Source organism: Sceloporus occidentalis, unplaced genomic scaffold, assembly GCF_023333645.1.
Source record: "Sceloporus occidentalis isolate IW3139 unplaced genomic scaffold, rSceOcc1.0.p SCAF_5, whole genome shotgun sequence".
Lineage (NCBI taxonomy): Eukaryota > Metazoa > Chordata > Lepidosauria > Squamata > Phrynosomatidae > Sceloporus > Sceloporus occidentalis.
The window spans coordinates 89127915-89151980 of NW_028316985.1; the positions used below are offsets into that span (position 1 = coordinate 89127915).

A 24066-nucleotide genomic window follows, 5' to 3' on the forward strand; every position below is an offset into this window, starting at 1 on the left:
TGTAACCCAACATTTTTCTTTGATATTCAATAGTTACTTCATCCTTCATTAAAAATGATTTGAGTCCTTGATGCATGGGGCATCAACATTCAGTGCTAAGGGTTTGCAAATAGAAGATGTGGGCACATGTTGTTTGGTTCTTGACTCTCGGAGCCCTAATTTCTGTGGCAGAGCCCTTAAAAAGGCTGCCCCATGTCTTACAAGTTAATGTTGTTTAGGAGTATATATAAAATATATATTCGTATTCTTTAATTTCATTCAATTTTATTTCTTTCATTTTCCTGGAGCGGCCAAAGAGTACTTGGGAAGTGCACACAGAGCCCTAAGGGCTCCTTAGTGCACAGGTTGGGAACCCCCGCTCTAAACTTTCATACAAGAAAGCCGCTTTTGTACATTCCTTCATTTTAAATAAAATTATATTAACAAACAATAACCTACAGTGTACAGTCCATTGGGTAAAATGTCATCAGCAAGCTTTGGAGCTTTGGTAGCTTTGGAGTACAACTTTATTTACTACAACTATTAATACATTTATTTACTAATGCATTCCCAGGGATGCCATCAATATCACTGACATTTTTATTAGAAGCTGCATATTGGAAACTCTCTACGTTGTTCTAATACATATGTGTTCCAAACGCAAGGAAAAACTAGATGCTCAACTTAGGCGGGTTACAGACCGCCCATTTGGGGCGGTCTGCACCCGCCCCTTTCCCCGGAGTATCGGGGCTTCAGCGGCTACACCGGCAGCCGCTGAGGCCCCGATCCGCCACTTTTCAGGCTGCGGGGAAGCGGCAAAAGGCCCCTTCCCCGCAGCCTGAAAAGGGGTGTCCCTGGGGCTTCAAGCCCCAAGGACACCCCGCAGCGGCGGGAAGGAGGAGAAAGGGGCCGTTTGGCCCCTTTCTCCTTTGGTCCGCTGGGCGCAGCTGTCTGAAGGCTGCACCCAGCGGACCAAACCAGGAAGGAGCTCCATTTCGGAGCTCCTTCCTGCTCCGTGCTCAGGGCGCACTATGCGCCCTGGCGCGGAGCAAGGACGTCACGTCCGTGCCGCCCCGTATAGAGGCGGTGCGGCTGTGACGTCTTCATGGCGGCCCCCATGCACCACCATTTTGTACGGAGTCAGTCCGTACTAGGGTTAGGGGGGTGCGGAAGCACCGCACCTTCCTAACCCTAGTACGGACTGACTCCGTACTTTAGTGCCCGTCATAGTAAAGGCAACTACAGATAAAAGTACTGTAACATGGAATTGGTGTGTTTCTTACTTCTATTTGGAGAGAAGAGGTGCACGTGATATGATGGGTCCTGAAGGCTAGAAAGCCCAAAAGAATGAAGAATGGCTTATGGGCAGAGCAGATGAGAGGGAGGAGGCACTGTTGTCTGGAGAGAGAATCTTGGACAAAGAGTTACAGAGAGAGATCTGGTTTTGTATGAGCAGGAGCTGACAAATAAAGCATTTACTGGTTTTCTAAACAGTATTTCCTCCTATAAGCTACCTGCTGAGCAGATGGAATAGGTACATGATACTATAATGTGCAACAGTGATTCAGATCTGTGTCACACTGGTTGGTGAAACATCTCCACTTTTAACTGTGAATCCATGATTGACACAGAGTTAAGATAAATGTGAGCCTTGAAGCTGGTATTCTAGACTTGTTGTTCTAATATATAGCAGGAAACAATCATATAGTGGACTTAACTAAAATATACACAATCCTTTCCTGTTTGCTGTTGCCTCCCTTTCACTCCTCCTTTCCTCTTGTCTGTATTATGTCTACCTTATCAAGGCTTAAGTTCTGTGAGGCAAGGGCCTCTACGCTCATTCTTTGTAAAGCACCATGTGCATAAATAACATTATATAATAAGCTATGACCAGTAGCAGCAGCAGCAGTAATATTGGTCATTTTAGATTGTCAGGAATATAGAATACCAGTTTATAGGAATCATATAGAAAAATAAAGGCACGGGTAGATTACAGGCCTCCCTCACCCACAACATCCCTAGCATTCTTAGACAACTTTTTACTTAGCACTGATCTTTTCCTTTAGCATCGTTGAACCAGAATGCCAAACAGCTAGCCCTGTCTCTGACAACCATGGCACTTCATTAATCAGTTTGCTAGAGAAGCAGTGACAGCTGTCTTGCTCAAATCTCCTTGCAGGAGAGGAAACGTATCATGGTGACACACTGCACTAGATTCTTCTCTCGTCCCAAAGTCTTCCATTTGGCAGCAGGCTGCTATGGAGCTGTCAGGATTTTTGGGGCGATCAACGTGAATTAGAGTTGTTGTGAAATACTTCTTTTACAAGTTTCCAAAAGTTTTGGGTTTTGTTTTTGGGTCCCCCCCCCCCCCCTTGGCAGGAAATCAATGGCATTCCATCATTCTTGTTTTTATTTGCACTGCTTTGATCTGACAGATGACGATTATGAATATGATTCACACTTTAAAAATAAAAGCTCTTTAAAATCTTAACATTTCAAATTGTCAATGTGGGGGGCGCATGCCAGGAAGGTGGCAATCAGAGGTGGCTCATAGCCATCAACAGGTAGATTACAGGCCTCCCTCACCCATCTGTCAGCTGTTTCTTCCTAAACATTTTGGATGGGGGGGACAGGCTTTGCAGAAGATACCGTTTTGACTAAAGCACCCAGATTCCCCAACCAGATTCTTGATTTTTTATTTTTTTATTTTTTGTCAAAAATACATTTTCCAAAGTCTGGGAGGAACACAGCTGATCACTATCTTTGATTTTCCCCTTCTCTGAAGAAACAAGATGTTCCACATTTGCAAGTTTCATAATGGTTGTGCTTTTGTTATAACAGTAATTGCCACCAGCTGTCTTTGTAACTTCCTGTTTCACATTGCACATTTTCTAAATGTGCAGATTTCCCCCTTATTTCTGTCTGTCTCTCTCTCTCTATCTGCTCTCCTGATGCCATGGCTAAATGTCTGGAATCATCTGGACTAAAGCTCAGTGGTTTTTCATGCAGAAAGTCCCAGGTTCAACACTTGGGTTCTCCAGATAGGGCTACACAAGAGTTGTGTCTAGAACCCTGGAGAGCCACTGGCAGTTGTTACAAAGAGCACTCAGCTAGATAGACTAGTGGTCTGACTTAGCATGAGTTGACTAAAGATGAGAAAAAGGACATCTACTTGGATGGCCTCATACAATATTTCAGCCACTTAACTCTCACTCACATGGCGGTGCAACACTGGAGGAAGGAACTTAGATGAAGTTGCAGTGCCTCTTCTATGAACAGGATACTTTTACACTTGATCAACATTATAAGTGGGACGGTAATATCAGGAAGGTCCCTTCATCTGACACAACACAGTTCACATTAGTAGAACAAAGAGAATAGTTAACATGTACATGAATGTGAACTAGCTGAACTGTTGCATGAGAGCCTTATCTCATGAGAAAAGAAGGATGAAAAAGAATGGGAAAGTACTGGCTTGCTCTGTGCCTCCCTGCATACCCTTGGAGCACTTCTATTCTCCTTCCGAAGGGAGATGATGGTAAAAGTATATGTTTTGTAAAAAAAAAAAAAAATCCCTGTTTTTTGTACATTAACCTGTTGGGTGACATGTATATTGAGAGTTCTTACTTTTTTGAACACATGTAGACATGGGTACTCATGTACATAACGGTAAATGGTCTCCAATTTTGTGAGGTTCATAATTTAAAGATTCTATTTTAGTGGCAATTAAACAAGGTATATGCAATATATATTCAAAAGACAACTCTTAAGTTAACTGGTTGGTCACTTTTTCTGGATTTTATGTCATTAATTGACTCCCCTTCTCATTCCTTATTACAGCTCCGGAAGTGCTTGCGCAGAAACCCTACAGCAAAGCAGTGGACTGTTGGTCCATTGGAGTTATTGCATATATTCTGTAAGTACTATCAAATAAAGTTCATGTTACTGATTTCATGAATAATCTTAAATATTATCACACTGGCTTTGAATGATGTGCCAAACTGGATGGCTGAGAGAGATATTCTAGCATTCCTAAAAGTTTAATACACTTTTCCAGAGAACATTAAAAAATTCATATTTTAGATACAGACCTAGATTAGGCAACCACACACCGCTTGCCAACCCTTGCAAAACCAACAACACAATTGAAACCTGTTAGGGATTACATTTGGGGCATTGCTTTATTTAAATTGCTGCATGCTCATGTTCCTCTTTGGTCACACCACTGCAATTGCTGGATTATTGCTTGTGAACTTTTTTAAGGCAAAAAAGAAGGATTGGGGCATAAAATAATTGCCTGGGAATGAGGTAGATCCATATGCCTTGATCGGAGTGTGTCCATGAATGCTTCAATCCCAGTTTGAAGATGGTGGACATAAAAGCCCTTTCCCCCAGTCTTGAGCAGCCTTCATGCCAAAGTGTCCTAATATTGTGACGAAAATGGAAGACAGCTGCAAATGACCAATTCTGCCCAATGTCACTCCAGAGTGGAGAGTGGAAAAACAAAGGAACTTGGCTGAATATGCACCAGATGGACAACTTCTCTGTTTGAAAACACTAGGGAGCCTGTTCCTTGGGCTGTCTAGTTTCCCATTTAATTGGTCAGCCACTTGCACCATTCCCAGAAGCCCATGAAACCTCCCAGTCATGTGTATCCCAACACAACTCAGCAGTGCGTCACTGGACACAAACAGGGAATCCCTAAGCAAGTCTGGGGACTTGTGCTTCTGCTACGAGCAGAACTTTCTTCTGCTGGCTGATCTCAAAGACCTCTTGACAAACATCTGCTGACAGAAAGAGAGCTGAAAAGGGAACAGAGGAGGAGTAGAGAAACAGAAAAAACAAGTTACAATGGGCCCAAACTTTGCCCTGTCTAAAGTGACAAAGAGGAAGAGATCTTCAGAATTCAGTGCTTCAATTAGCCTAGCATGAACTCCATCTTAGGCTACACACTGTATAAACAATGCAGCTTCTATGAAAAGAATAAAAACTTGGTGTTGCCAAAACAATTCCTAAACAGAAGGATCTGTATACTATTGACAGGAACAGGAAACAGAATCAAGAGCTGTTTGTATGTAGGGAAGCTAAGGGCTAGAAAAATAATTAGGGTAAGGACCTTTGGGAAGTAGTGTCTCTGAAAGAAAGGAAAGGGAGTGTCACCAGCAGGCGACCGGGAGGTTGGGGGGAATAAAAGAATGAAGCAGAAATCATGAGCAGAAACAGAGAGCAGAGGAAATGAGGGAATAATCAGAAAATGTACTGGCATACAGCCTAGAGATAGGAATTGTTGTGCACAATTGGTGCAGACCTCAAGAAAGCTGGGTAAGCATGGAAAAGTCAGCCAATGAAAGGAACACATCAATGGGGCCAAGAACACTGAGTAAAAAATAGCTGGACTTGGCATGATTTTTCTTCTTCTTTTTTTTTTTAACATTCCAGGCCAGCCATTATTACTCCTGCTTCCCCACCATTGGATTCAGATTGGCACATTGCTGACCATTGCTGCTTATCCAGCCTTTACAGTAGTCCTGGATCACAGCATCATTATAATGCTCACAACGCTGTTTCAGATTCTGTTAAATATAACTTTTTCTTGATTGCTATAACGTCTTGTTCCCATTTTGGAGAGGAGATGTATGCTTGTATGGCCTTGAATTAAATAGTCTGTTGCAGTATTTTTCTCAGGAAATCTTAAAATCTGTTTCCCTTTGACAGAGGCAGATGTTTTTCTCAGAAAGAAGGCAGTCATGTTCTTTTATTTTGGTTACATGGTCTGGGTTACTTATAGTTAGTGCTGAGAATATACAGTATATGTAGATGCATTGGAATGCTAATGAAACAGCTGGATGCAGTTTCTGAGATGGCAAGAACTCTGACCATTTCTTAAATTCTTGTTTCAGTTGAGAGAAAGAATGAAAGAAAAAAAAGCCAGTTGATGGGAAACCCTGACATGCAGAATAGACTGAGATTTCCCCTCCTGAAAACTGATTTTCATTCATTCTATCCACATACAAATACATATACAGTTGGCCCTTCCTATACACAGATTTTTTTATACATGGATTCAAGCATCCACAGTTTGAAAATGTTTTAAAAAGTATAAATTTCAAATATCAAACCTTGATTTTCCATTTTTTATAAGGGAATTTTGCTATGTCAATATATTTAATGGGACTTGAGCATACACGGATTTTGTTATCCATGGAGGATCTTGGAACCAAACCCCAGCGTATAACAAGGGTCCACTGTATAGCACAATTTTGAGGTGATTACTTGTTATATTTTGCCTGGCAGAATAGTTCAGAATAGTTCATCTATAGATTTTACTATCCCCAAAAAAGGTTGTGATCATTTTTTCAAAGTGTCTAATACTTAGAAGGTCAATCTATTAACAGCTATTAGCTGTGATGCTTAAATAATAGAATGCCTATAAGCAGATATCTCTAACTATTAGTGATCCATGCATAAACAACAGATACAGCCATTATCTTCATGTCTGGCTTGAGTTTCATCAGGCATTAATGAAGCCTCCATCGAACATAATAAAAACTACATCTGATATGATAAATTACCTTGGGACATTATCCAGGCTGCATTTCCTGAGGGAAATTTAGTTAATATATCTAAAAGAGGTATGACATATCTAACTCATCCCAAGGCAATGCACAATAAATGTAAATCCACAAAACATAATAAAACCGTAACAATGATAAAAACAGGGAGTAAATCAAAATTAACTGTTCAGAACAGTTAGAGCCATATATGCGATGGCCCCAGTGCAATCTTAACTCAGTTGCAGGCCAAGGAAAGCAAGTTAAATCTCAGTATTTATGTGAAGGCCTATAAAGATGAGGGGAGCCAGTGAAAGTGATGTATACAGTAGGCTATAAAGATTCAGTTAAATAAAAAAGATTGTGGGTTTTAGAATTTCAGAGAGAGCTGATTTATCACATTCAATTACATACTAGGGAGCAAATTACAAATTATACTTTCTGACAAGTGGGAAGCTTCCATTGCGTTGTGATTTTTTAAAATATCTGCACATGCAATGCAAGTGATTCTGGGTGTACACAGTGCACAAGGAAAGGAGGTTTATCCCATCCCTTCCAGCTGTGATTTCCCTCCCAAACTAACTATGAGTAATAGAAGAATTTTCCATTGGCACCAGCATTTTCATGGAGAGGGGAAAGGGCAGATTTGCAGAAAATTAGGAACAGGCGTTTTCCTTCATTTCCCCCTTTTCACATCAGCTTTCGCAATTTGTTGTTGTTGTTAGCTGCCCTTGAGTCGACTTTGAGTCGTGGCAACCCTGTCGATGAGACATCTTCATGGACCTGTACAGACAGGCCAAAATAAAGCTGCTTCAGGTCACTTTAGAGGTATGCTGTTTAAATGATGCATGCGTCCTAAGAGGCCAGAAGCTGCGCCAAAGCTGCACTCCTTAGGACTGGAGAGTGGCTTTGGCGCCGCTTCTGGCCCCTTAGGATGCATGCATCATTTAAACAGCATACCTCCAAAGTGTCCTGAAGCACCTTTATTTTGGCTTGTCTGTATGGGCCCAAAGACTCCCTATCTTCTACTGCTTTGCTCGTGTCTTGCAGACCCATGCCCATGACCTCCATAATTGAATTTATCCATCTGGTGTGTTGTCTTCTTCTCTTTCTTCTGTCTTCAATCTTTCCCAGCAACACAGTTTTCTCATTCAGGAGGATCTATTCTAAATGTTCTTTGGCCCTTATGAAATATGAGCTGGGGATGGAGTAGGTGGAGAAAGAGGTGGAAAAACCACTTGTTCTAGCAAGGTTACTAGACTGTCCTTGATTTTTTTTCTTATTGTTTGCTTCATTGCAAGGGCTCTTTGTGCTTATGGAAGCATGCACAGGAGTCTGGATTAGGGCACAGACATGTCCTGGTGGTTCCCATAGGTGGATGAATAGCAGAAAACATCATATGGATATTGCATTTCTCACAAGTAATAGATGACTGGTGAATGATTGGTGTGGAATGTGGACCACAAGTTTTGCAGGCCTTTTTGATGTTCAAGGTAACCGTAAAAGAGCCCTGAAGTACTTCCCTGGTGTTCTTCATAGGCTGAAAATGTCCTGCTTTTTATTTTGTCTTTTAGTCTCTGTGGGTATCCTCCCTTCTATGATGAAAATGACTCCAAGCTTTTTGAGCAAATCCTTAAGGCAGAATATGAATTTGATTCTCCATATTGGGATGATATCTCTGAATCTGGTAAGGATTAATTATAATCATATATTAAATATTCACTAATACAGGACTTAGCCCTCCCTCATTGGTGTAATTGTGCATATTTTAAACCTTCTACCTTATGTTAGAAGATAGACTTCCTTTTTGCTCTTAACTACATATCCTCATTTGCAGTGTGAAAATTATTACATTTCACATTTCTTTCCACTTTCATGTTTGAACATGCTACACTGGACATAGTCCACTGTGATAAAGGTTGAGTGTATTTGTAGGTGCTGGCAATCTGTTCAGAATGTGATGCAGACACCCAGAGTACAGTGCTCAGCTAACTGAGACTCCTAGTTTGCTTTTTTAAAAACCTGCCAGGTTTGTAACCCCTACAGTTATGAAATTAGTCTTTCTATTAAATCTCAAACTCTGGAGGAGGAAGGAGGCTAAATAACATTTCCAGTGTCTACGGTCAGAGCTTCATTGTCTTGGATTGTGCCTTAGTGCTCTCCAGGCTACCAGAAAAAGAGTAAATGATCCAAAATAGGAGGAACCATGCACATCTGCATATTTTTTAAAAATCAAATATACCGTATATACTCGACTATAAGTTGACCTCATGTATAAATTGAGGGCAGTTCTGGGGGCAAAATTATGGATTTTGATGTGACTCTTGGATAAATTGAGGGTAAAACTTAGGGACATGCAACAAAGGATCTAAATGATGAAGCAAAGGAAAGCAATGCCAAAGAACCTACAAAATTCTGGCAGGCATAACAGTTTTGGCTCACACGAAAGGCTGGATGGAAGAGAGAGCATGGGGGGAGGTCAGTGCTTCCAGGACAGATTACACTCTTGCCTTTCACCAGGGCAGTGGTTCCCAACCTTCCTAATGCCATGACCGTTTAATACAGTTCCTCATGTTGTGGTGACCCAAACCCATGGAATTATTTTTGTTGCTACAAGTACTTCATAACTGTAATTAAATAGGTGTTTTCCAATGGTATTAGGCGATCCCCATGAAAGGGTCATTTGACCCCCCAAAGGGATCCCGACCCACAGGTTGGGAACCACTGCACCAGGGGATGATTCCATTTTTTAAGTCGATATTCTCAGCCTCAGAAAAACCCATGATAGGTTCAACTTAGGGTCACCGTAAGTTGAAGACCACTTGAAGGCACACAACAACAACTTCAGTAGAATAGTGTCATGTTGTTTTAGAGAATTAGATATGCTGTTTTTGGCCATGCGTTTGAGAGCAAACAACATCTGATATGCTGATACCACTATATATTTTTGCTGCTTCAGACATCCAATATATTTATTTTTTCCTCCTTACTCCTCCCTTCCCTGAAAATAGCTAAAGATTTTATCCGGAATTTAATGGAGAAAGATCCCAATAAAAGATATACGTGTGAGCAGGCAGTCCGACATCCATGGTAAGTGGCTCTTCAGTTGATTGCCATATTCAGCACTGTTTGTTGACATAGTTAATTGGTGATAATTCAAGGAAGTAAATGAAGTGGTGGGTAGAAATTACCTTGCAGATCTTGGGTTAGCAGTCATGTTCTAGATCAGACATTGATTTCAGGCCCTCAGCAACATTAAGCTGTGATTGCAATGAAACTATACACCAAGGTTTGTTATTTGCATTTTGCGGCAAGGGGGAAGTATTAATGGAGAGCAGAAGCAGAGAATTCTTGTTCTCAATAGATAAATGACTATTCCTCCATATGACAAACTGTGTATGCTGACCATAGAGGTCCCTGTGCAGTTAGTACAATGGAAATACTTCCCGATTCACAATGCTTCAACCGTACGGCATTTATATATTTGTGCATTGCAAAGTGCATAAACCAAATAACATTCTACACTAAGACTTGTAGTACAGTATGAGTAGGTGATGCATATTGGACTTATCTACACTGGAATATATGTACATATGCACTATTTCAGTATTATAGCTAGCAAGTGGAGGTGGTGCAGGGGCCAATGAGTGCATAGTAGGCCACCTATTGCATGATTTATTTATTTATTTATTTATTGGATTTATATCATGCCTTTCTCTCATATCCCTAAATACCTCAAGATGCATAATAAAATGTTTTTAAAACACATGCAATATAATATCTGTCGTAATCTTTTTCCTCATCGCTGTAACTAATTACAGAAGAAATAAACTGTCCATTTAAACTGTTAATAAAATAATCACAGAACGGCTGTGCTGGATGAGGCAAAAGATCCTTATCTTGTCCAACGTACCATTGCCCCAAACTGGCAAGCCTGAGGCTTGTAAGAAGCCCAGAAGCAGGCCATGAAGGCAATAACCCCTTTCTACTGTTGTTCACTAATAATTGGTAACTAAACATATGCTGCTGCTCATGCCAATGGTGTAACATAGACCTGTCATGACTAATAGTCATTTTTATAACCTTATCCTCCATGATTTTGTCTAATTCCTCTTTAAAACAGTCTAGCACCATGTCTGCATTGACAGGAAGCCCCAAGTTACCATCAGGGCTTCTAGATCCATGGAGATGACAAGTTATCTTTACAACCAGCACCCAGAACAGGCTGATACCAGCAGCACTGTCCACACAGTCCCCCAGGTCAGCTGCTTGCCTGGCCCAAAGTATCTTCCCCTGATCTCTACCATGTACCCAGTGATTCTTCTCCTCCAGCCCTGCACTGGGACACAGCCTGTATGCCCAGCGGATTCTCCAGAGTTTCTGGCTTGATTTAGGGCAAATGGGGACTCTTTATCCTCTGGAGAATTGCCCTGGAGCACAGATTGGACATTCTTCCCATTTTGGCCCCATGTGGTGGATTACTGGTTAAGACACCAGTTCTGACAATCAGAAGATTGGAAGGTTGGCAGTTCAAGGCCCAAGTGCTGCATGATGAGTGGGTGGTGGGTAGTAATTCACACTGTGAAATAACCCAGTGTGGAAAACTGGTTATTTCATGGTCGTTCACACCATGACCTGAATGCACCCGGTGTGGTGTGTGGGTATGTGTGAAAACACAACTTTATCTGGTGCATTTGGTACCAGGTAAATAACTGCGTCTTTTTGGGGACGCTGGAATGATTCATATCTGCAGAAGAGTGAATGCGATACCAAATCGATTCGGAGTGCGCAGCCACTATTCAGGAAATGGAGGTGCCTCACTTTTGATCCTGAACGGTGGCGAGTGGCAATGGCAAATCAGATTTAACTGCCACTGAGAGATTCACTGCCTTAAAACCTAGTGGGAACAGTGAATTGATTCAGAATTGATTCACAGATGCGAATCTCTCCATGCAAAAATGTAACTGTGATTGACCCCGGGGTGAGCTCCTGTCACTAGTCCCAGTTTCTGACAACCTAGCAGTTCGAAAGCATGCAAATGCAAGTAGATAAATAGGGGAAGTGGGAAGGTAACAGTGTTTGGTGCCGTCATGCAGGACACATGACCATCAGAGCAGTCCTTGGACAATGCTGGCTCTTTGGCTTAGAAATGGAGATGAGCACCGCCCCCTACAGTCAATTACAACTAGATATTCATGTCAAGGGACTACCTTTAACCTTTACTTGGTCTAAACAGGGCAGAAATGTTCCTTTTCCTCTGTGCAGAAATGCCCTAGGTTGGTGGCCACCATCATATACAGTCGTCCCTCTGTTTGCGCGGCCTTGGAATTCGCACCCTTGCTTACATGCAAGCAGCAAACAGAGGGGGAACATAATGGGGCGTGTGTGTGCAGTGTGGGCCTGTGGGTGCATGACGCCATTCAACCCTATGGGGCTTGAATATCGGTGAGTTTCCAGTTTTGCAGGGGGGTCTGGAATGGATTCCCCACGAAAACATACGATTGACTGTAGTATGAAAGTGAATTCTGTGTTCTGTGTGAAATACTTGCTTTTGTCTGACTAGATTCCCCATCATTCACCTTCACTGGGTTGTGAAAAGGTAAAAACTAATGTCTTGTTAATCCCCTTTCTCCACCCATGCATAAATAAACATATCTCCACCATCTCCCTCTTAGTAATTTTATGCCAGACCTTCCTCCCAATGCTATAACATTCTCTGGGCACAGACTTGCTCTAGCACCCTTTTCAGTAGGGAAGTGCCAACATGAACTGCCTTGGGTCCCTTAAAGTTCCCAAAGTGCTGCATAAATACCTCTGTAAATATATAAATAAGCACCTTTGGAGATACCAAAATATAACACTGAAATACCCTTCAGTTCCATCCAGAATGTTGAAAAAAGCTTTAGCTATATATCAGAAACTTCTAAGAGAGCGGGGAGGAATTGTGTATATTTGAGTGACATCATTTTGTCATAGGTCTCAGGAAAAATAAATCATAAAAATGATATTTCAAATACAAAGCAAATGACTGGGAACATACCTATTAACAGAAAAAATTGTCTCCTTTTAAATATTTTTCAAGGGAGTTTTTTTCTTCCAAATGCGTTATCTAATATACACATATCTTGTATATTGCTGAATATTAGTATGGAAGATCATTTCTGTTAGTTCCTGGAATAAAAGAAGAAACAAAGAAAATGTGGCAAAGTAACATTTTTTTAAAATTTTTAATAAAGTTTATTAAATTTAAAAACACATAACAAACATATACAATCACATATATCACTCAAACATTACTGTACAGTATGGAATAAGACAATATAATGACAATATAATTCTACATCTAGATTCTGTAACCAACCTTCGACATCTTTCTGCCTTTAACCTTCTTTATTAACCTTATCCCATTATAATCCTTCTTATCTTACTTCCTTGACTACTCATACCTTCATTTCCATCCCAGTTCATATCCCTCTATCTCTACTTCTACCTACTCTAACCATCTTCACTTAGCAAAGTAACATTTGAAGACACTGAAAGGCTTTGTACCACAATGTAAACTTTAATACATTTCTTGCTCTTCTTTCATTTAACCCAGCCAACTCCTAACCAGCATTTTAAAAATGTTCCTGGGGACCTGATTTTTTCCCCTCTCAGAATCTTACCCAGGATTTAGACTGTTAACATAGACCATTGGTTACACATATCTGCTTTCTCTATAATGGCTTTTGCTTGTAATGCCCATTCCTTTGCTCCACTGAAAGTTAATGGTGCCAGTATTGTGGTGAAATTAAGACCGTGCATTGACAGAAATTCTACAACAGGCAAGCCATAAAACTGGCAGCAGGATGGGAGCCGGGAGCAGGGAGGAAGGCATCATGAGGAAATCTCAAAGTTGCTGCTTGACAGTTCTACAGTATTTCAGATATAGACTTCTACAGGTGTATTTTTTGCATTCCCTACATCTAGCATTAGAGCAGGCATGAGGTCCACAATGGGCCACAAAAGTAGCCAAATGGGGAAGCCTTGTTGTAACCAGCTGTATCATTTGACATAATCGGCCCATTTTATGCAAAAGATTTATGCAGGTGATTTATGCCACCATCTGCAGCAATTATATCCATCAGAGCACTGCCTCTTTCTACAGATTGGCCTCCTTCTGATCTACCTCCTACATTGCTTTGACATGGAAAATCAGTATAAGCAGAAACATGAGATGATTTACTGCGGCTGATAAGTGTTTTTAATATTTGTTTTTCTTTCATGCTACATCTGTGGTAGTAAATGACCAATTACTTTGATTAAGTAGGTGTATTCATGGCAGACTCCTGCAGTAAACTATGGAATTCAGAGTTTAATGAATGAGAGAGAGACCGAGAAGAAGAATTGTTAGTTCACGGGCTGGACACAATTTCTTTTCTTTTCTTTTAAAAAAGGAAATACTCCATAGGATCAGAAGGATAGAAGAAACATTTTATTCAGAGTATAAAGGTTAATAATAATAATAATAATAATAATAATATACCTGGCAAATCAAGGCCCAATTTAATTTGTCAGAATCTTACTGATACTTGACATAGCGGGACCCTTAGTTTTATGTTTGCATCATTAATAACTGTTTATGTGAAAGGATTATATCTGTCATTCTGTAAAAAATGTTGATTTACAGAGGAGCTTGGTTCCCAGACAATCCTATGTAGTGTGAAATGACTCCCTAAAGAGAACTGGTGATGTTTATAACATTAGTTTAAGCTCTTATATAGCCTATCCTAGTACTCTGTTTATTTTGGAATCCCATTGGTACTGGATGTATATATGTCTCAGCAGTTATGTTCCTGATGCATTATCTGTTAAACAAGCTTCATGTTTCCTATCATCCAGATGATGGATTCAAAGGAGCTTTTACCAGCAGAAAGATTTTGTAGGGTTGTGTGTGTGTTTTGGTAATGTAATTTAAAAATAAACATTAGTTTCAAAAAGAAGTCACTTTAAAAAGTTACCAGGGCTTTATTTGTCATGGATTCTTCTTAAATACCATTGTCTTAATGCTCAGAACACAAAAGTTCTGAAAACAGTGCAGTTGAGAATGCATGCAGTAGATCATCCATAGGTATACTGGGACAGACAAGAACATCTACACCCCATAAAGGCCTGTGGGGGAAAAAAACCAGTCCCCCTTTCTTTTGCTTGTAATGTTTAACACATAATAATGTTCCCTTTTGTGTACATCTACAGCCTCATGTTATATACAGAGACCAAGACTAAACCATATACATTTCAGGTGTACATCTAAACATCTCTTGAAATAGATGAAAGGAAGAGTTTGGAAACATTTCCTTCCATTTTCAAAATTACCTGTAGTTTTGATTTTCTTTTTGAATCATGTAATCCAAACCTAGACAAACTGTGATTAATTTTAACCCAGATTAATGAAAGAAGTCAACTTTAACATTTACCAAGTTTGCTTGTTTATGAAACTAGCTTGTTTTCATTAATCTTTGTCAACATGGTTAAGACCTGAGCCTCTGGGCATCCTAGACAAGCCTCAGTATGCTGCCTACCCTATGTATTGTGAGTGGTTTTTTGAAATACCTCTCCTTTGACTTGTTCATCCTATTTAAAATGTTGGGTAAGGAGCCGATTAGTATCATTGGTTTTGTAGTCACATCTTCATTAATAATAGTGCCAAAGAGCTATTTGATCCAAAGTTAATCCTTCAGTTGTCACCTGGAGAAGCAGGTTGGTTTAAGGTTAGTGACCCAGCAAAAATAGTTTTGGTCACAGATCATAAGGCACTCCTAATAAACCTCTTTCTGTTTGCTATAGCAACATAGGATTTCCAACAAGTTTCTTTTGTAAACTATTGGTTTTCCTCATTTTAGTTGAGTGCCAAAAGAGGTTTACAAAATGCTTAAAGCATTAAGGGAAAAATCCTATAGATATTTATTCAAAAATAAGTCCTACTGAATTTAGTCTATGGATTTATTCTGAGTTAGATCACAGAATGAAACCTAACTACACAATTATAAACACACCTATTAAAGAGTCATTCCCATTAGGACCCGCGTCCAAATGAAGATGCATTGAATTACTCTGGAAAGTTGTAATCCTAAACCAGTTTTATGTTCCATTGATCTCAATGGGACTTTTAAGTTTACACGCATAGAACTGCACTGCAAAAATTAACATTAAAGCGTTATAAAATATGCTAGAAAAATCAAAAGGAAAAAGAAAACAGCTGCTTAAAACCAGACCAGTATCATAACAAATTTTTCACCAGCTTTTAAATAGCTATCCTTTCACCAGATAGCTGACTGGTTTGGGGGATTATTGGAGCGTTAGACACTAAGGTTAAATCAAACCACCACTCATGGGAAAAGGAGAAAAGGATGAAATAAGTCTTGCCATCTGATTGTCTACTGTGCTACTGGGGAATAATGGCATTTATTTTTCTTTCTAGACACAGAGGAATAGTAGGAAATAAATCAGTCATACTTGAAGGAACAGTGGGATGGGACTAGAGAGGCACAAAGATATAAAGAAAACTGTAAACGTAGCTGCAGCTAGGCTGATTGCAAGAGAGAAAGAGAGTGAGACTGAAAGAAATTCCCTTGTAGCATTCGGAAAGATAGGTTAGAGAGATGTGTTTTAGGAAAAGTGTTGTCTGTATTATATGTATTGTAAGATTTTGTTGGACTGGGCAAACTGAGAATGGGCCCAGCACCTACTTTTTGCTGTGAATTGAAGGGGAAGCTTAGTGTCAGGGCCAGGGCCATGTTCACTAAATCCCTGGTCAACTAGTTACCTAGTTTTTAAACTGTATTCTGAAAAAATACATTTGTTCCTCAGGGGTTTATCAAGGTTTCCCCAACATGAAGACCAATAACGATGGGCAAGGTTCCCTAGTTCCTGTCCACCATTACTAATCTTAAGAACGTAAGATCTAGTCTGTTGGATCAGAGCTCTTTTTATGGTCCTAAAGTCAATAATGGTTTGGACAAAAGGGTTGCATGCACATCATGGACTAAAAGGATGGAAATTTATCAGTTTATGTTTCCAGCTTGAGATACTTGCCCTGGTGAGAGATAAATGTATGGACTTAAGGTGGAGAATATTGGTTCATAGTCAAGAGGTAGGATTTTTAAACTGCACCCCAAAGCTAAAGCGAGGGATTGTAAAGCAATGAGGTACATTTTTCCCATCACCATCAATCCCTGCATACTGCAGCAAGGAGAACTTAAATTTAGTTCCTCAACAAGAAGAGGGAAAACTCCACAATTCACAGAAGTTAACAGTTCACACGACTGCCATAGATTTGATTTTAATGTATTCACAAAAGCCAAATGAGGCTTCTGAGCATTACTACTTGAATCAAGGCTGACAAATACCATTGGTGGGATTTGGCCATGTAAAAAGAAAAATCCAAGAGGCCAAGAAACCATCCATTTCTTCGCACTTAGCTCTTCAGCCCAGTGCAGCCGGAAAGAACAGGGAATCCTTCAAGCCGGTTCCTAAGAAACATAAGCTTAGATTGGCATCTGTCAGAGCTTCTCCAGCAGGCAGTCCACAGGGACTGAAGCAAAGAGAGCTTTCCAGCAAGAAGCACCTTAAAGGGGAGGGGGGTCATAACCCATCATCACCTAAGCATTGGGTGCATAGTGCTCCGTTTGTTGTTGTTGTTGTTGTTGTTGTTGTTGTTGTTGTTTTTAATTATGCCTCTCCATTAAAGCTTTAAAGAGGCAAAAAGAAAAAGCTTTCTTGGGAATCTAGGATGTTCTGGTGCTAGATTTACTGGTATTTTATGGATCACTATAGGAGCCCTCTCCTTGTGTCCTGCATCCCAAGGTATCTGAAAGAGCTGGAAAATGGTCTTCTGAAATTAGCGTAGCATCTCTTTCTTCCATCATCAACCCCTTCTCCCTGATATTTTCCACTGGTTAGAACTTGTGGTCACCTGTTTTAGTGTTCCATTGATAGCTGCATCAGGCATCTGAAATTTCATTGATTTAGAGTAACATTACCATACAAGGCTTTAATTTGTCCCTTTGGGTGCATTAAATCATTAATGTGAGAGTTGGAATGATGTCAGAGAGCATCCCATTCAGACTGGGCTATCTTTCTCAGCTTGTGCATCCCTAGTAAAATCTCGGATGTCCATTACTAGTTTTGATTAAAAGATAGGCATGGTTACTCCTGTCGGTGCCAAGGGACTCTCTCCAACACAAACAGATCTTGAGTGCTTTTGGCTAATGACTCCATGTCTTGAGAAAGAAAAATTATTAGCAAGCCAGCTGGCTGATCTTAGCTCAAAAGAAAGAAACTGGATTTCACAAAAGCCCTTGCCATTGACTTCCAGCCATGATTCTTATACTTTTAACAGAAGGATGGCTGGGAAATAGAGATGGGGAAAGCTTCCTCTGCCACTTTTTGGCCCAGCATAAAGCTGTCTGAAGATATACTGGTTCCATTGTTTAAGGAAAGAAAAACAGCAAGTTGCTAAACTGAAGATGACGTTGAGAAGCTCTTCATTCCCATCCAAAGCACACAAACCCTTAATGTGTGTATCTGGATTTGGTCATATTCACATGTAGTTCTTATCACCCTCACTTCTGTTCCTTGCCTCTTCCTTCCCTTTCTTTGCTTCTTTACAGTGCAAAATCAATGTACGTTTCTCAGAAGAAAACCCCCCTTTTCTTTGCTTGTATTGCTCCACAAAATACATGTACAGATACTACTACATAAGTGATAATTATTTTAATTGTTATGATGAGCTTTATTTATTTGTTTGTTTAAAACTCATGTGATTTTAACAGAAATGGATTGCACCTTTCTCTTTTTGTAAAGCAGGGCAGGCAGCTGTGGATTTCCAGGTGTGTTTAAACAACAACTCCAGTGATCATGCTGATGTAACCTGATAAGAGTTGCAATGCAACAAGATCAAGAGGGCCACAGTTGTCTACCCTTACTGTAGAGTGAAGAAAAGAGAAAGATAGAGAGATGGGCAGAGAAAGAGATTATGAAAGAAGCACCTGTCAAATGTCTCCTTTATCTCTCCCCCCCCCCCTTTCTTTCAGGATTGCTGGAGACACAGCACTTAGTAAAAACATCCATGAATCCGTCAGTGCTCAGATTCGCAAGAACTTTGCAAAAAGCAAATGGAGAGTAAGTTGTTTTGTTTTCAGTTGACTGCACTGTTGACTTTTAACTTTACAGTGAAACCTGTTATGGAGTTGAACATGAACATTCCCCTGCCCTTTTCTAGAAGAATTCCTTTTCTTTTCAGTGCAAAAGTTTAGCCTGGCAGAACAGTGTCATTCTTTTGTGAAGAAATTCCTAGGTCCTGGGAAAGGTCTTCAGAGAGATAATGAAGCCATGCTATTTTCCATTCTTTTTCTCCTTCTGTTTTACAACTTGACAGGGTAGTGGGTGGGATCTCCCAGTCTCATTCTCCATCCTTTACCAATACGTCACTTGCAGTGACATATCCTTCCAGTGACGTATATTTAAGTGCAAAAAGACATATTTGGCACTAGCCTTGATCTAAATAAAACTAAATGGAGTTTAAACTGTTAATTTCACTAAAGCAAATGAAAATTAATATAGCTGATTAATTTCAATCAGACTTTTGTATAATTAACTTTCCCTGAAATAAAAATACCTATGAACTTGTTTCTGGTATGTAAAGAATTTGTACTGATATTCTGGTTTCACTTGCCATCTCTTGCTGCTCTCAGGTAGGAAGTAGTCTTCTGTGGTAATAATGTTACAGATGGCTAAGGTGTGTACTTACCCTTTTCTAGAGATAGACAGTGTGATTGTGATTGCATATACAATTGATCCTTAGATCTAGGATGAAGAATTGAAAGAAGGAGGCTTTTTTTAACCCTAGAGGCATAGAAGGTATTGATGGAGTTGTAATGTTTCATATTCTTGAGTAATATGCTTCAGACACAGTGAAGCAACAACTGGCATGGTTCAGTCTGTCCTATGTGGATACTAAAAAAAAAAAAAAATCACAGCTTTGCATGTGGACACTAGAAATCACAGCTTTGCAAAAATGGATATACTCCAAACTCCAGAGGGCTGCATTTAAATTTTTACACACCATCATGGAGCACCCACCACTTGGAGCCACCAGAAGTGATGCCATATCATCAGTTGCCTATAAGACATTTTCTGGCACAGAGTCTGGCTGTTTGTGGGAGGGGGTGAAACACCCATGAAACAGCCTTTTAAGCATGTTTTGGAGCTTTAGCAATGATCTTTCAGGATATTTTAGGAGGTCACTGGTGATTCCCAAGAACTGCACTGGACCTCTACAAAGGTCTGTATGTGACCCATGGGGAGCACAGTTCCTTCCTCTGACTTAAACTTTCAAAGCTTTTGCACTTGGGTGTGAAATATTTGGCAATAGAAATGTGCATATTGTTTATGGCTTCATAATGTGAAAACATTTCTTCAATATTGTATGAAGCTAAGTGTTTTTGAAGTAACCATTTGAAATCATTAGTATGACCATCACCCAATGACTTTTTAGGACAGCAGGATACCAGATCTTATGAAAGGGCTCATTCTGTTTTGTATTGGTGGTATTTTCTAGGAGTGCCACCTATTTCCCTTCATCAAATGTCAGAGGTCATATAAATGCCCAACTTGCATTTATTTATTTCTTTTACACATAAGTAATTTTCTATTTATTCTTTTTCTATACTTTTCCAGCAAGCCTTTAATGCCACAGCAGTTGTGAGACACATGAGAAAGTTACATCTCGGCAGCAGTTTGGATAGTTCAAGTGTAAGCATGTCAAGCTCCCTCAGTCTGGCCAACCCACTACCTGATGGAACAGCCAGGAAAGATTGTGAGTATATAATAAACAATTGGCTTGCAGTGGTTTTTGGAGGCCATCTTCTGTTATCATCTCCTAGTTTGACTGAATTCCTTGTCAGCAGCCTAGGTTAAAACACCTTTCCATCTATTCCACTTGATAAGATGATACTTCTGAGCCTGAAGCTTCAATTGTTTCTTTCAAGAATGGCTTGAGCTGATAGGATTTCAGTAAGCAGTCAGTGAAGTCCTCTCTGACTTTAGTAGTCCTCCAGTGTGGACTTTACAGTGTCCTGCTGATTTGAAGAGTTCATGGCCTCATGTCTAAAAGATTAGACAAATAGATATATGAGGTATATTCAAAACTATTGTCTGTAGGACAATATATGATATATGAGAGCTTCTTGGTGTAGTGGTTTGAGTGTTGGACTATGGCTTGCAGATCAGAGTTCGATATTCTGCTCAGCCTTGGAAACCCACTGGATCATCAGAAATGCCATTGTAGGGTTGCCTTAGGGTTGCCATGAGTCCAGAATTACTTGAAGGCACAAAACAACAAAGTTTTATATACATACAAAGAATAGGGCTGTACCAGACCCAAGACCTATTTACCAGTAGTCAAACATTTTCTTCACGTAGTGGCTAATCAAATACCTATGAGAAATCCACCACCAGGACACAACCACATCCTCTTCCCACATTAGGAAATGGCCTTGGTGTGGCAGGCTGTTTGCCCATCCTGACCAGTATTGTCTACTAGTAGCACCTCTCCAGAGTATGAGAAGTAGTTCTCTCTCATCACTTCCCATCTGATTCTTTTAACAGGAGATGTCAGAGAGTGAAGACATAGCTTTTTGCATTCAAATGTCATGCCCCATCATTCAGCTATGGCCCCTCACCACAAAACATTTTTGAAGTATTATAACTGAAGTGTGTGTTTCTTAACAGCACTGGGATCTAACCCAGTGCCAAAATCTCTTGCTCATAAAAGCACAAGACGTCTCCCTGGTGCTCAACTTGGACCACACAACTGCCACTTACATCTGAATGACAGGATGCCTCTTATCTGCAAAAAAACACTGCTTGTTCTCTGAAGCAAAAACATTTACATGCTGGTCAACAGCTCAGTCCTGTAGGGAGCTCATGTCATAAATACCTGAAGATTTATTCCACTCTGTCATGCAGCATCTGAATACAAACCCAGGAGAGAATCTGAGACTTTGGAAGAAGGGGTTCTTCTTCTCCCCTTCCTTCTGAACTGTTACACATTCTTAAATGGCAATAATAGTGTTTGACCATAGAGACAGTAGGGCAGGATAAGGAAGAAGAAAGGAAAAACATGCATTATTTTAAACATTTGCCAGTGCCCAAAATATACAGTGGTAAATTGACTACAGAAGGCTTTAGAATGACTGGTTAAGCAGGTTAATAGGCTCATAATCTCTTTGGCTGCTGTAATTTAAGACACTGAAAGATTCCAAAGCATTTCATGCTAAAACCTTAAGAGCTTTTTGCTACTTGCTCATTTTGAGAGCTCCTCTTTGGAAAACCTGTTAAAAATATTTGCAAAGAATGTTGGAAAAAGGAGCCCAAACAAGTTGGTTTTCAGGGTGGTTCAATTTTTCCTTCAGGTTTACTGTTACTCAGAGGTCTTCAAACTGGTCTGGCTGGGATTCCTGGGAAGCTTACCAGGGTTCCTTAATTAGAAAATTAATAACAGAGAAGGAGCTTTCCTAACAGACAAGTTTGCCCCCCTCCCCTAATGATATGTTCTGGCCATGTAGAACTTCAGGGAGGTACTGGATAGGTTTTGGAGTACATTCTCAAATACAGAACAATAATGGATGCATGAAAAGTTTGCACATATCCTGTTAAAAATGTAATCCCATGCACACTTACTTGGGAGTAAGTAAAACTGAATGTAATGAGTAGATATGCATAGGATTTCTCTTCATGTATATTCTTTTGATTGCTTTCTATACAGGTGCAGATCAGTTCTACAGGGTGATTTAAAAAGATGGTTGCAAAACCTAATAAAAACAGTTTTACTTTTGCACCATTCTTTTTGAATCACCCTGCACTTGTCTTTCTCCAGTGCATTTAAATATGTTCAACCATATTGTATTGAAATATTGTTGGAAAGTGGGTTGCACCAAAACACATTGAACCCGTTGGATATTGGAAAGTTCACAAGATCCCAATTTAACTAGATGGTAATGGCCAGATTCCTGATTAGGGCATGTGGCTGGCAAAGCTGTTACTACTTTGGAAAGGATTCTCACCAACATGGGGAAATATTATGTGTATTGCAAGATAGTGTAGACCCCTGAAGTACAACTGCCCCTCTCAGTTCAGCATTGTAAAATCAATAGTATAGCAAGTGAAAATAAGAATATAAACAACTGTAAGAAAAGTGTAAGCCCTGGGAGAACTGTGAAGACTGCATGCCTACTTCAGATCTCAAATTAATCATTGTGTGAGAGTGTCTGTGACCCCTTAAGGTGAACTATCTTTGTTCCCCTGGTTCACCTATGCAAAATAATGCAAGACTTTGGTCTGCAAAAGATTCTGACATCTCACACCAAGACTTTCCATTTAAAGCATGAAAAACGTTTGCTTTATGTATTTATTTATCTAGCTGATTTACTTACATTATTTGGCAATACCCTCAGGGCAAATTACAGCTAATGCAAGAAAAACAACAAAATGATTGATCTTACAATTAAAAAGCAAGTGCATCAGTGGAAATAAAGTAAAGACGTCCCAATAACAGAATGTTAAAATATCAAAATGTTAATAGCTTCATGGATGCAATTACAAAAGTATACTCCTGGGTATATTTATGATTAGATGAAATATCAGACTCGGTTCCTGAGAGAATTGCAAGATGTAAAGTTTTATACACTCACTGTGTCTGTTTGCTTTGTGAGGAATGCATGAATTCACCCTGCTCTCTGCAGGGAAGCACAGGTGGGGAGGATGAGTGAGACATGTGGACTGTCATTCCAATTGCTTTTCACATTCAGTTTAACGACAGTGCTCCTAAGGAATGGCTGGCTAGAAACTAAACTTTTCTTTGCAGACCTTTTTGACTCTTCAGGATGATAGGAATGCTGTCACTATTATAACTTCACTGGTTGCCTGTCCATTTCCAGGCACAATTAAAAGTGCTGGTTATGACCTATAAAGGCCAAAATGACAAAAGTCCAGGTTATCCAAAGGACTGTATTCTCCCATGTGAACATGCCTATGAGCTTTACCGCATGAGCCCTAGAACGGGCCCGTTGTATTCCAAAAAGGGGACGTGACGAGAATGAGATGGGGCTAAGAACGCATCTTACTGCACAGGGGAACGCTGCCGCTGCTGCCGGACATTCCCATCGCGTTCTACCTCCGTCCCAGAGGGAACGATTTTTGAGAACTGTTCAAAAGCGTTCCCCAAAATCGCCCCCTCTGGGATAGATATAAAACACGATGGGAATGTCTGGCGGCAGCAGCAGCATTACTCTGTGCGATAAGATCCATTCTTAGCCCCATCCCATTCTTGTCATGCCCCCTTTTTGGAATGTGATGGGCCCGTTCTAGGGCCCGTGCAATAAAGTTCTGTGTTTTGAGATCTTCCAGAGAGGCCCTTCCTTCTCTCTCACAGTTCTCACAGATACCTTTGGTGGGAATCAAGAAAGGGCCTTCTTGATGGCTGTTTCCAGATTCC

General features: G+C 40.1%; 1 protein-coding gene across 1 annotated transcript in view; it reads left to right on the forward strand.

Moving 5' to 3' along the window:
* CAMK1D (calcium/calmodulin dependent protein kinase ID) overlaps positions 1–24066 on the forward strand; it is a 251852-nt gene that overhangs the window by 216582 nt on the left and 11204 nt on the right. The window contains exons 6-10 of the mRNA XM_089524687.1: positions 3820–3895; positions 8105–8217; positions 9542–9620; positions 18605–18692; positions 20250–20388. Of these exons, the coding sequence (XP_089380813.1) occupies positions 3820–3895; positions 8105–8217; positions 9542–9620; positions 18605–18692; positions 20250–20388 (495 nt within the window). The remainder of the gene's footprint in view (positions 1–3819; positions 3896–8104; positions 8218–9541; positions 9621–18604; positions 18693–20249; positions 20389–24066) is intronic.